This window comes from Gigantopelta aegis, chromosome 4, assembly GCF_016097555.1.
Source record: "Gigantopelta aegis isolate Gae_Host chromosome 4, Gae_host_genome, whole genome shotgun sequence".
In the NCBI taxonomy this organism is placed as follows: Eukaryota; Metazoa; Mollusca; class Gastropoda; order Neomphalida; family Peltospiridae; genus Gigantopelta; species Gigantopelta aegis.
Window position 1 is genome coordinate 37,591,228 of NC_054702.1, and position 14,830 is coordinate 37,606,057.

The 14,830-nt window shown below is 36.0% G+C and overlaps 1 protein-coding gene across 1 annotated transcript in view; it reads left to right on the forward strand.

The window, feature by feature from the left end:
• The first annotated feature begins 399 nt into the window (after positions 1 to 399).
• LOC121370501 overlaps positions 400 to 14,830 on the forward strand; it is a 46,500-nt gene continuing 32,069 nt past the window's right edge. Inside the window, exons 1-3 of the mRNA XM_041495779.1 lie at positions 400 to 712; positions 4,093 to 4,139; positions 9,220 to 9,372. Coding sequence (XP_041351713.1) covers positions 609 to 712; positions 4,093 to 4,139; positions 9,220 to 9,372 — 304 coding nt within the window. The 5' untranslated portion in view covers positions 400 to 608. The remainder of the gene's footprint in view (positions 713 to 4,092; positions 4,140 to 9,219; positions 9,373 to 14,830) is intronic.

Here is a 14,830-nt window from a genome sequence, read left to right on the forward strand (position 1 = left end):
AACATACATTATATAAGCATTTATTTTCACTCCATAATTGAGAACATTTCCGTCTCAGTTTTTTTGCTATATGACCGCATCTGGCTGTAGTAGCGGTCCGAACAGGTGGTTCATTAACCGATTCACTCCGGCTGTCACTTGCGCTGTATACCCATGTCCCAAAAGATCGATGCACGATATTACAAAATAACATGGGCAAAATACGGTCAGAAGGCTTACCATTAAACATACATATTGTTTTAATTCTTCACCATTTCCTAGAAGTGAATATGTGAACCATAACATGTGTCAGAATTAGGAACTATAGTGGATGATGAATGAACTCTCACTCGGAAGTGATCTGTGTAGTGAGACCTAATGTTGTTGTGTATTTCACTTCTGGGTTGAATCTGATCCGCATTCCATATTAAGACTGTACATCAGTGTGACTATTGTTACTATTTTTTCTGATTTGACACACTGACAACCCATTTAATCACTTGTTATGATATTAATACATGTTGAAAAAACGGTTTGAAGTTACATGCATCACTTCTCTTCTTGAACTTTGAAGTTGAACATCACTAGTTTAGAACACCAAACACATCTTGAAACAGTACAGTGGAAACATGGATTTTGCATCAGAATATGTTTATGATAATTGTGAAGTATCAGAAGCCGACCTCATTGAATATGTTTCAGACGAAGAATATGAAGGTGGAATGAATATCAGGTATATTATCATTATGTTCTCACTGTTGTATTGCAATTTCTTGAATTGGAGGGGCAGGTTCTAAGGTTAGATCATCAAGATTAATCTCACTTGCACGCGAGGTTAATCTTGATGAACTAGTTCTAAGGTCAACAACAGTCACTCTGCACACCCATGCTTTGGCTTCATACACTAAAGTCCGAACCAAACTATGATAAATTACTTACCTACCTTTAATTAATACGTTAGATTCCCCCCCCCAAACTATGATAAATTACTTGCCTACCTTTAATTAATACGTTAGATTCCCCCCCCCAAAAAACACACAACAACAACAACAACCCAACAACCCAAAACAAAACAACCCCCAACAACCACACAGATTCCACATATGAGACTGTAAAGATTTCACTGATATCGACTTCGTTGAGATTGCATAGGCCAAAATACATGCAGTTTTCTGTCGTCTGTCATTTGTCTTGTTTATGGAATACTCTTCAAGAGGGGTGGATCAATATGACTTAATCTAACAACGTCATGACATGTGCTAAGGTATAACACACTCATCATGACATAAGATTAATTAGATTGAAGAGTATTCCATAAACAAGCAAAATGGCAGACGATTTTTAATAATTTGATTCAGACTTTAGTAATGTTCAAAACAAAACATTTCAACAGCAATTTTGCATTGAAAATGTTCCAGTGTTCTTAAAATGGAAACGTCATGTACCCAGTTTATGGTTATTGTGAGGAGATGCAAAGTGACGTCATTGGATTTTGAGCTGGGCGGTATTGAAATTTCAGGTTCGGTATAGGTATTTTTTGGTGTGATTTACCTTGGTTTCGGTATGGTATTCAGTATTAAGCGGTATTTTCAGTATACTTGGCTTTAAATACATGCCCGAGTTAAGTCTCACCTGCTAATTTCATCTAAATAAAATTAAATTCCATACACAAGGCCCTCCTCTCTTTCTTCTTTTCAGCTATTTTGTGTTCGTCAGATATATTGTTAGTGCTTTATACTAAATGGTGTAAAACATTTTTCAGTACCAAAATTTTGAGACTTTCTCCATATACGCGCCATATTATAGTAAAACCTGGTCTAGTACCGTCTACTAACTTTGACCCCTGTCAAAATTCCCGTATATATGCTACATTTTCCTTAAATGCCCAATGTAGCAGATATGCTACATTATTAAAAGTATATACAAATTTATGAAAATTCAAAAACCAACATGGAAGTGTTCAGTGTATACTAACACCTGTAAGTTGAATGAATATGATAATTTTTTTATATTTATTTTGAGTACTTGGGCACTAGAGGGTTAAAGCTGCACACCCTAGTTCCATCCAGCGAAAATAAATTATAATTTGGTTAATCTACAAACCTGTAACACACTTAGATAACGTTTTTATCAAATGGAGTGAAAAAGCAGGTTTTATATCGATAAATACCATGGGAATCCCCATGTCCCAATTGCTTGAAATAATTTTGAAAGTTAGTATTCTGATGTCACCGGTAGAAGCACAACAATGCCTACGTCACGACAAATTTCACAGACTTAGGATGCTTTCGTTTCACCTCTCCTGGACATGTTCCAACTGTTCTGTCCTGGTTGTATCCCCTCTCCAGATATCGTAAGACTTAGCAAAATTATTGGTTTTAAGGGTTTGTAACGTTTTGTATTGAGATACTTACTTGTCTGAACTTTATTGTTACTGAAAATGTTCACGAACTGTGAAGAAAAATCTCACAAATGAACAACAACAAATCGGATGTTGATTGCGCGAACCGTGCATGAGAAAACAAACCGAACCAAAATGATAACGGTCACGTGATATACCAACGTCTGTGACATTAAAAATAGATTGGACCTCGCTTGCTTAACGTTTTTTTCTCGACAACACGTTTTGTGAAAAAATGCAAAAAATGCATTTCGTGGTTTTACAAACATCAGGATTACCAAAAAACACTTCAGGTGAATGGAAATATGTATTCTAAATAATAAAATGTAAGTAAAGTGCAATTTTATTTGTGAAAAATGGGGTTTAATAGCGAAAAACAACGCCGTAATGGTTAACAAATAAACATAACTAGGGTGTGTCCCTTTAAAATAAATGAATGTGTCAAATATGTGCGCATGGCACAAGCTAAGACTACTGTAACATCCCAATCACCTTGTCAAGTCGAAAAGATATATTGGTTAATATATTTAAAATCACTGATGTGTAGTCACAAAGAATATATTTATAAACTTCCTTAGAGAACATTATTTTTATGGGCGTGTTAGCACATTTTGTTTTACATTCTGGTATAACTGACCTGTCACTTCGTGTCCAACTTGGCTAGATGTGATTTTTCATGTGACACTTTGTGTCATTTCTAAATAATACGATGCTGGCTTTTAAAAAAATTAAATATTCCAAAGGGCACGGTAACAAACAATTAAGGCAAGGCAGCACAGCATTTTCCAACAGCTATTACTGTCGGTGCCGTGGTGAAATTTGAACCCTGTTCATGATAAAATATTAACTTTAAATTTTAAGAGAAGAAAGAAAAAAAAGTACCTTTTGTCAAATATATCATATCAAAAAAGTACCATTGGATATATTTTATTTATTGTGTACGAAGCCAAAACAAGTGTGCAAAAAATGACTGTTGTAGACCTTAACTTACAGTCCGTCCCACGGGGAATGCTTTTTTTCATTCTATGGAATTTACTACAAGTTATTTCTTTCTAAGGCTGATTGTTTTCTAAATTTATGTATATATTTTTGTTATTTCCTAAACACTTTTACTTTTCTTTTTACGTCAAATCAAACTGAAATTATTTACAAAAAACATTTGTGTAAGAGGATGGGATGGACTGTAGCTCGATGTCCTCTAGCCCTGCCCTGTTTATATGTTGTTTTGGGGCTAGAGATAATAGATACAGAGAATAGGACAACCAAATAGTCACCAGCTTCTGTGTCAAACAGACACATTTTTTTCTAAATCTTTAATTTCCATAAAACTTTAATTTGATTTTTCTTGAATCAAATCATGACATTAAACTTACATGTATGTTGTTAACTATTACCAACCTGATTCCAGCTCTGATTCTTTTAATATTTTATTTTCAGTGATTTTAACTCTTTATTCTTGTAAATGTTTCATTTTCAGTGATTCAGCTCTGATTCTTGTATATATGTCTTATTTTCAGTGATTCCAGCTCTGATTCTTGTATATGTCTTATTTTCAGTGATTCCAACTCTGATTCTTTTAATGTCTTATTTTCAGTAATTCCAGCTCTGATTCTTGTATATGGCTTATTTTCAGTGATTCCAGCTATGATTCTTGTATATATGTCCTGTTTTCAGTGATTCCAGCTCTGATTCATTTGATGTCTTATTTTCAGTGATTCCAGCTCTGATTCTGAGGATGATTTAGGTGAAATACTTCTTGGTAAGTCTGTTTGTTTTTGTTTTTTTGTTTTGTTTAAACCTTGCCAACACATAACTCAAAGGAGCTTCTGTCTTAGGCCCAAAAACACACCAAAGCTGAGTCTGGCGAGTATAGTACCAGATGGAAATGAAACACACTGAATCAAATATGATTATCATCAAGCGAAAACAGAAGGAAAGATGGAAAACACTACAAGGAGTGACAAACCATGACCCATGGGAGATACTTGAAAGACGAGCCCAGACTACAATCTTCAGGCTTTGTACAGGCCACTGTCACCTAAACTTCCATCATCACAAGCTCAATATATGTCACACAAGTGACTGTCAATGTGGTACAGGCCTGCAAACACCAGAACATATCCTACAACAATTTCCACTACACAACTCGGAGAAAAGCCACTTCTGACCGCATGGAACAGACCTACATCAGAAGCTCTGGGGATCCAGGGAGGACCTGCAAACAACTGTCCAATTCATCACTCAGATCATAATATCTGTATGAGACAATTTTTACAAATTTGAACGAAGAAGAAAAAACATTTTGTTTTCAAAATCTTGATTAACGATATTTCTAGTTAATTGAAAATTTATTAGCAATTAGTGTTTAATGTTTTAACGACCTCTAAAACTTGTGTAGCAAATTGTGATGTGATACTGAACAAAATGCACACCGGTTCTTGATTAGATGAATATGGCACGAAACGTACTGATTCAAATGTGACAAAACACGCTGCATCTGAGCTGGCTCGAGCTACAGATCTTGTAATGGACAATATGGAACATGCAGTGTATTTTCACATTGCCAGACAGACAGTTGCACAATAACGTTTGAACTGTCGTTTTTCATTTTTCTTAATATACTACTCAAAAGAATTTAAGGGTCAAAAATTTATAACTAAATAAGTTTCAGAGTGTATTAGATTGATGATGAAAACTACACCAAATATTTTATTTATTGTTCCATATTTACAAAAAACCACAAATAAACATCACTGTATACAAGAAAGTCACATGACATGCTGTCAAAGTTGAAGGTTGTCAAACATGGATTTTACACATTAGAACATCCGTTTAATAGTGTGTGAATCCACCCCTGGCGCGAATACACTCGACACATCGTTGCCTCATGCTGTTGATCAGACGTCTGAAGAACTCTTGGGGAATGGCCTGCCACTCTGCCATAAGAAGTTGACCCAGATCATGAAGGTTGGCCGGAGGGGCATGGTTATCCCGAACTCTCCTGCCTAATTCGTCCCAGGCGTGCTCTATTGGGGCCAAGTCAGGCGAATATGCTGGCCAATCCATTCTGGCAATACCTTGTTGTCTGAGAAAGTCCGTTACCACCCTGGCGCGGTGGGGTCTGGCATTGTCATCCTGCAGAACTGCCCCGCCGCCAATCTGCTGAAGGCCTGGGAGAACCAACGGCCGGATAATCTCATTCAGATAGCGGATTGCATTCAGATTGCCATCCACCACATAGAGTGGGGGTCCTGTGGTGGATATAGATGCCGCCCCACACCATGACGCTGCCACCACCTAACCGGTGACGTTGTCTAACGTTAACGTCAGCGAAGCGCTCCCCAGGACGTCTGTAGACACGAACCCGACCGTCGTTGAACTGGAGACTAAACCTGGACTCATCAGTGAACATCACTCGACCCCACTGAACACATTGCCACCGCAGATGAAGCGTGCACCAGTGACGTCTGGCCGTTCTGTGACGTGGTAGGAGTGGTGGTCGAACAGCCTGGCGACGGCAGCGTAGATTATTGGCTCTCAGACGATTGCGTATGGTTTGATCAGACACTCGAGTTCCAGTCGCAGTCCGCAGATTGTCACGTAATTGGCGTGCAGTGGTTGTGCGTTGACGTAGAGCCATATTGGTGATGTAGCGGTCCTCTCTATTTGTAGTGCTTCGGGGTCTTCCCGAACATGGACGATTTCGAACAGAATTCATTGCTTGGTACCGTTGCCACAGTCGGCCAACGACACTCTGACTGACACCAAGTCTCAGAGCAACATTTCTTTGCGTATTGCCATCCTGAAGCCAAGCAATAGCCCTTCCTCGATCTTCGATAGTCAGTTGAAGTCGTACCATTGTCGAATTTGGAGTGTGCACCGTACACGAACGCAAGCTCCAATTATACGGAAATTCAGCATTGGGAACATGGAATACACGTGCAAAGCGTGCAAATGAAGCGCTTTGTGAAAAAGCAAGTTATGGGCACTTAGCAGACCTTTCGCATTCGCCCTAATTTACGTGCAAATGTAAGCATGTTTTCGCCATTAGAACTAGTCGACAATGTCAATGACTGGATTTTAATTCATTTATGGGTTGCTTAGACCCACTTTCGTCAAAATGGAACAATACCATGCGTGACATTATGGTCTAGCTAATATAATTGACATTCAGAAAATAATGTCGAAAATATCGTCTGACCCTTAAATTCTTTTGAGTAGTATATATTAATCAGTGTAGACTTCACATAATTATTGTTCATGTTTACGGAAGAAAATATATATGTAAAGATATGAGTGCGGTTTAACTTAATATATATTGATAACAGTTACAGATCCAGACATGTAAATATTTCACACTCGCCAGACCCAGCTTCGGTGTGTTTTGGACCTTAGACTTTATGGTAATAGACGAAAATGAAATGTACTGAATCAAATGTCACAAAATACACTGCATCCAGACTTGTCAGTAGAGACTGCACCGGAAGACTGATATTGCCACCCACTTCCGTTACATCGCCATCCACTTCCGTTACACCATTGCCATATTATGCGATTGTTGAAAAATACATGTTCCATAAATGTGTATAAAAAATTTATGTTTAGTATTGCAAGAACACCAGTATTTGTAACAGGTATAAAATACATTGATAAAACTTTATACCAAATATAGAACTTTACGTTTTATTCGGTGGCAAATTGAAAAATTAACAATACCACCTTTAATTATTGAAAAATAGTCTTGTTGTCGTTATTGCAAGTAGTTATTTTTGTGAGCTAATTATATTTAATTTATTACTTATGCAATACATGACAAAATTTAGATGTTTTGATTTATTGTATAACTTTGATTGCTCGTTACCAACATTGTCCTATGTGTGTTTTTAGTGCAATCTAAATTTGTGGATATTTGTTTACATTTTCAATGATTTGTTATTATGAATGCATTTGTTGTGGCACTGACCCATCTGTTGTTAAAGAATCACATAAAAATAACCCATTATAACTACACCATTATTATTAACAGACATAGGAAAAAATGTCAGTGGAAAATATGTCAAATCAAAATGTCAACTGTTAAAGTGGTACCCAGGTCAAAATGTCAACTTTCAGATTATAATTAATGTAGAGACCGCATAGGAAGACTGGTAGTGCCACACACTGCCACCAGTCCATTGCAGTGTTTCTTTGGTTGAAAACCACATGCTCGTAGGCAATAGTTACAACATTTATCTGTACTAGTAATACTACAAAAATATCAGTAGTTGTAACTGGTACAAAATACATTGAAATAACTTTGTGCAAAACACATAACTCATTTTAATTGCTATTTTTTATTTTATTTGGTGGTAAAGTCAAAAATTAAGGAGACCACCATTAGTTATTGAAAAACAATGGTGTTGTCTTCGTGACTAGTGCCTATTTTTGTGATGTAGGCCTAATTGTTAATCCATTGCTGATTGACTACAACACAAAATTTAAATGTTTAGAATTATCAGATAACTTTGATGGCATGTTACCCTGTTGGTGCATTTTCTGTCATGTGTGGGTCCAAAATGGCTGACATGTGTTTTAATTAAGTACTAAATTTCAAGTAACTTATCCATCTGATGAGGTTAACCATCCAAAAATTACCTGTTGGGTTAGCATACTGTACATATTATTTCAGTATAAGCTATTTTGAATAAACATTATTATCTTCAATGTTTAAACATCTGCAGTTGATCTCAACTGTACAAGTATATTAAAATGTTGGTAATATCAGTCACTGTATTCTTGAACTGGACCATACACATAATATAATGTATATTATCAAGGGTGGATCCATGATGTTTATAGGGTAAGTTGCAAGGTTTAAAAAGGGCAGATATAGTATTCATAGTGTAGATGCAAGGTAGAAAAAGAGCACCCAACAAAGTCAGAATTACAGTAACTTGCATTACATAATAAACTTCTGCAAAAACATCCAGCTGATCAAGATTTTACGTGTCAGCATCAGCATCAACTTTTATGTTTAGATAAATATATTCCTGGGTCAGTGAAACTTGGTTTATAGTTGCACCTATAGATGTTCTGTGCTTTCCTGTCTGTGAGAAAGTGCATATAAAAGATCCTTTGCTGTATTAGGAAAAATGCAGTGGGTTTCCTCTGATGACTATGAGTCAGAATTAATCAATGTTTGACATCCAATAGCCGATGATAAATTAATCGATGTGCTCCAGTGGTGTCGTTAAACAAAACCAAAAAAACAACAAAAAACTATGGATGTTCATCACAGTGCACTGAAAAAGTTTATGGTACTGGTAGGCGAGATATTTAATTCTCCTATCCCTAGCCATGCAAGACAGTCATATTCCATGACGTCAGCCCATGCAGAATAAATCGGTCTTGCATGACCACGTGACTTCTGTTGTTTGAGCTGATATTAACATTGGGTGACATCACGTAAACGGCAAAATAACGCAAGAAATGCTTTTTATATTTCATAAAAACAAGGAAACCTGCTGTCATAATGAAATTATACTATCATTTTCGGTTTATACTTTCAGTATAAACCATTTTTAGGTACGATCTTTTCAATGGTTATGATTATTTTATTGTAAGATATGCTTGTTTTTCATCTACTGGATGGGAAAAAAATAATCCTCCATTATGTATCCAAGTGGGACAGGTTTATTCCACCCCCGGGTTCATAATATGATGTCAAATTATGTACCCTCGGGTGGAATATTCCTGTTCCACATGGACACATATGAAGGATTCTTTTATTCTGCAGCATTCTTGTTCATTGTACAGTCTTTGTTTGTCTTTGTTTTTAATTGCTTTTGTTAATTTTGTAGCTAAAGGTGGTGTTGTGAGTGACAGTTCAAAACCGGTTGTTGGGTTATCAGATATTCCAGCAGCACCACCAATACCACCACGACCACCACAACATAAAGCTGTTAGACATGGAAAGAAGAAACCTCACTGGAAAGCTGCCAGAGCAAACTCTGGTATCCATTCATTTGTATTCAGACTTAAAAAACAAAATATGTGTGTTTCCGGTTTCCCGACCTACCCTAATTTTATGTAACAACTGTAGCAACCCTGAAAGTTTTTAAAGCAAAAAAAAAAAAAAAAAAAAAAAATCATGATCCCCTGATCTTTTGCAATCAGCAATCTAAATTTGGAACACCTTTGTTGATTAAGGTTTCTAGGTTTGATTCAGTTTAAAAAAGAAAAAGGAAAAAAGTTCCTACCTACTTACCCTATTTTTTTAAGGTTGAAGCCTGAAATAAATCTTTTTTTTAGGCCTCATGCAGGTAACATTTAGTGTTACATTTTTTTTTCCTTGGGAATTGATAAGCAACAACTATATTAACAATAAAAAAAAGAAAATGCTTGACAAGTGATTGCAGATCTGTTGGGGATGTATGATAAGTTCAACCTCCACTCACAACTCCCGACTAGTTTTAAATGATCTATGGTTAACATTATTAGTATAATAATGTTACATTTATATCTCATTGCGTGAGAGCCAGAAGGACGTAAGTGCATCAGAATTCATTTTTAAAAAGCAGAGATAATGATGGAAAACTATTTTTCTTGATGTCAGATTTTGTTTAATGACAATGAAAGCTAAACATATTTACGATTTCTTTGTATATTTGCGGTATTTATAGCATATTAGGTGTTTTAGTTATTTGCTTAAATAATAATTGTAGTTACGACAATTATTCATGATTAAATTAAATGTGTCATTTATGACCAACAGCATATCAAGTAATTTTTAATATTTATTCTGAAAGAACCATCACTTCTAAAACATTTCAGTTTTGCAAATCATATACCGGGTATTTATTTTAAAAAAGGAGAAAGCTTGTAAACAGAATATATTTAGAAGCAAACATTCAAAAAGGAATACAAGTAGAAGTACGTATTAATAAAATCACCGCTTAAACAAAATATTACGTGAAAAAAGTTATTTTACTTTTGTTAATAATAATACGATAAATAAAATCACCAATTGAACAAAATAATAATGTGAAAAAAACTACTCTGACTCGTGAAATCCTTGTTTTCTTTGACCCATCTCTGATTTTGTGTGACCTTATCTGGTGCATGGTTTCTGCCAGAGGGTAAAATGGATATGGCACCATACCCAAATATTTTTGCTAATGTTTTTTTTTAAGTTAACTTTTTGACAAAATTAATTACTCATCATTACTGTATGATTTTCTTAATCCTAACCCTAAACTCCTAACTGTAAACAGAATTGTATTATACTTTTCACCCACAGCTCCTTACACTATGTTTTTACATAAATATATATAAATAATATTTTCATATACTTACCATTTGTGACACCCAATAGCCGATGTGTATTTTTTTGCTGGGGTGTCATTAAACATTCATTCATTCATTCATTCCTAACCCTAAACTTAACCCATTTTCTTTCTGAGGGAGGACCCCCCCCCCCCATACCCCTGTTGACTGTGGTTGCATTCAATTCAATACCAGAGCCATACCTAAAAAACACTGTGGTGGTAGTGCTCCATGTTCGTTGTTTTATGATGGTGCATCAGAATCAGACGACTTGTCCATACAAAACCTCTTTTTCTAGGCAAGAAAAGCTGATATCATGTTGTGTGCAGTGTTCTTTCCATGTTCTCTGTGCCATGGGAGTCCTTTTGCAGATAGTTTTTGGTTTTGCTGCCTCAGGGTGTACTTCACTAGTTTCAAGAATACCTGGTTTATCAGCTAGTGCAGCAGACAAACCAGAATAGTTTTAAGCAAACTGAAACTGGTATCGTTTAATGAAGAAACTATGTTTAGCAGCTTATTGGTTTGGGATACACCGGGTTCAAGTGAAGCTCATTCAAATGATATAGGGTTTACATTTCCAATGAGGGTGTGTACTGAATATCAAATCCAGAAGTAGTGAACACTATACCATGTCCACCTGTTGAGTATGCAGGATTCTATCCAGGTTATATTGAGTGAACAGTAACCCCTACAGCTTCTGCTGTGCATTTGGTGTACTCTCTGGGTTTTGTTGTGTGTTCAGTGCATACTCCTGGTTTTGTTGTGTATTTGATGATCTCTCCGGGTTCTGTTGTGTCCAGTAATCTTTCCAGGTTATGTTCAGTGATCTCTCCAAGTTCTGCTGTGTTCAGTGATCTCTTCAGCTTTTACTGTGTTCAGAGATCTCTCCAGGTTATGTGTGATGTGTGTTCAATGATATCTCCAGACTATGTTATGTGCAGTGTTCTCTCTGTGTTTTATTGAGTGTTAAGTGATCAATCCTCCGGTTTCTGTTGTGTGTGGTAAATTAGTTTCTGCATCTGTTGTGAGTGATATGTCATGTTCAAGTTCTCCTGTGTGTGCTATGTCATGATCATGGTATGTTGTATTGTCTTCTGTCATGTTCTCTTCGTTCTTGTTGTATGTACTATGTCATGTTCAGGTTCTGTTGTGTGTGCCACATCATGTTCAAGTTTTGTTGTGAGTTCTCTGTTATGTTCAGGTTCTATTGTCAGTGCTATGTCATGTTCAGGTTCTGTCGCAAGTGACTGGATAACGGCCGTGGTATGTGCTGTCCTGTCTGGGGAAGTGCATATAAAAGTCCTTGTTAGGAAAAATGTAGTGGGTTTCTTTGTTGCTATACGAGTCATGAACCAATGTTTGACATCCAATAGCTGATGATTAATTAATCAATGTGCTCTAGTGGTGTTGTTAAACAAAACAAACAAATAAACTGTCGCATGTGTAGAGGCACTGATTTTCCGCGATCGCCAAATCGCGGACGGAATCGCGGAAATACCTATCTGAAACGGAATTCCCGATTTTTTTCCAAAACATTATTTAACTTTAAATAGCGCATTTGTTTAATTAAAATTTATTTTTCGAACTAGAAACTATGGACATCGACATCTGCCTGTGCTACGCTACGACACTAGTATCTATGTATGTTACGCCAAATGTTTAATGTAGAGTATCTAGACGTTTTACCAGTCGTGTTTTCTTCGGTTTTTCCTGTTAAATTGCTGAGCTTTCCTGTTAAATTGTGAGCTAAAATTGTCAGATATTTACTGAAGTGAAAGATATATTATGTTATGTGGCTTATTAATTTGATGACATTACGCGGCACATGATGTTATATGCCAAATGTTTGCTCATTTTTCATCCAGCGTAGCGTGCGTGCGTTAATTGCGTCAATGTATGCGTGGTGGTGTGTGTGTGTGTGTGTGAGTGAAACAAAAAACAAATTTGTTTAATACTGAAACAGAAAAAAACGGAATTTGTAACATTATGAAACGAAAAAGGGAAAAATCTGAAATGGAAAATCAGTGCCTCTACATGTGCAATGCCACGTTCATTTTCTATGGTGATTATTTTCTCATGTTCAGCTTTTTTTATGTTATGTTCAGGTCTTGTTGTCATTGATGAGCCAAGTTCTGTTGTGTATGCTATATATCATATTCAGGTCCTGTTGTGTGAGCTATGTCATGTTGTGTGAGCTATGTTATGTTCATGTCCTGTTGTGTGTGCTATGTCATGTTCAGCTTCTGTTGTGCGTGCTATGTTGTGCTAATGTTTTGGTGTGTGTTTTGTCATGTTCATGTTCAACATTCTGTTGCAAATATTCGTTAACTGTAAAGTTAATCAAAATTCATAGATCTTGCTATCGTTTATGTTGAGGCCACATTCACTTTATTCGCCTTTTAACCTTACGTTGATTACACTGTATTTTGTTACTGGACTTTGTCCTGGATAACTTACAATTGTGTTTGTATGTGCAATATTGTTAATCCATAATGCCTGCATGTAGGGCAATTCTGTAGATCTTCAAAGGCAGCTGCAAAGACAGAACTTGATTACCGTAACTTATAAATAAATACATCCAAAATCAGTGTAATTATGCTTGTCGTATATGCCACATACAACATTATTATGAATTAAAATTGTATCTACAGATACAAATTACATGTTGGAAACTTTGCTTCGATTAAAAACACTTCAAAATAGATATTTATTTTTCAAGAAAATTCACCAAAACATGTTTATTATTATAATTATGGTGCACATAAAATAGCAAACCATACAAACATTAATGTTACTGCAATTCCTATTTATATATACAGACACGATTCTTGTCTGTTGCCAAATGGTTTGTTGCATGCAGTATCAAATTTGTTTCTTTAATAGATCGGGCTCTCACAGCAACAAAAGTCATATTATTTTTAGGATTCAAGCACATAAAAATATTGATATAATGTATGCTCTATTGTACTTTGCATTTGTAATCTTTCACAGACCGATAACAAAGAATACATATGGGTCGTATTTGGCACATACGACCTATGTCAGACATAATTATATAACAAACTGTATTTAAAAAGGGTGTATCTACCACATACGACCAGTCGTGTTCACATAATGAAGGAAAGTCATATATGTCGGTTACGTCTATTTTTGTGCAAATTGGTATCTGTGATTCACTTACGACCATTTAAATCCTTCTGTAAAAGCGATGCTATTAGGGACACAGCTATGATGTTTTGTGACAACATGTAATTGGGGATGGCGATTCCGAATATGCAAAAAATACCTTTTAGGTCATATCTGCCACTTACGACCTTTTAGCTCTCATGCGACAATCTATACACCATAAGTCTTGATTATGTATAATATATGCATGGTAAAGTGTCTACCAGATACGCGGTCGGTCTTGGATCTATCCCCTTTGGGCTATTTCTCGTTCCTGCCAGTGCACCACAGCTGGTATATCAAAGGACGAGGTATGTGCTATCTTGTCTGGGATGGTGCATATTAAAGATCACTTGCATCTTATGGGGAAAATGTAGTGGGTTTCTTCTCTAAGACTACATGTATAAATTACCAAATGTTTGACATCTGATAGCTGATGATTAATAAATAAATGTGCTCTTCTTCTAGTGATGTTGTTTAGCAAAACAAACTTTTAACTTTAAAGACATTTTATCGATTGTGGCTGGAATGCAGTAGGTGTATAAGTACTAAATGCAAGCCGCAGACACATCAGATGCAAAAGACGGACCACATGCACGCATCGCATCCAGTCTGTATGAGCCTTTAGCCAACTTAAAAAAAAATTAAGGGATGTAGTGCAAGGAGGTTGAAAGATGCCAGATGCCAGATAGGGAATAAATGAAATAAAATTCGAAGGAGAGAAAACAAAGATGGCAGTGTGATCAGAAAGTAAATAAAATAAAGGACAGAACTATTTCTTCCATTTATTGTAAAAATATTATCACTTGGTTTTTTTCTTCCATTTATTATCAAAACATTAAAAAAAAAATTACAAAGAATTTTCAGGGATAATTGGAGGAGTAGAGAAGAGGGTCATTTGCATCATGAAAATAAATATACGGCTATATTTTCTTAGGGGCCATTCAAAAGTGTCGAATTCCTTACATGGAAAGGGTGTGG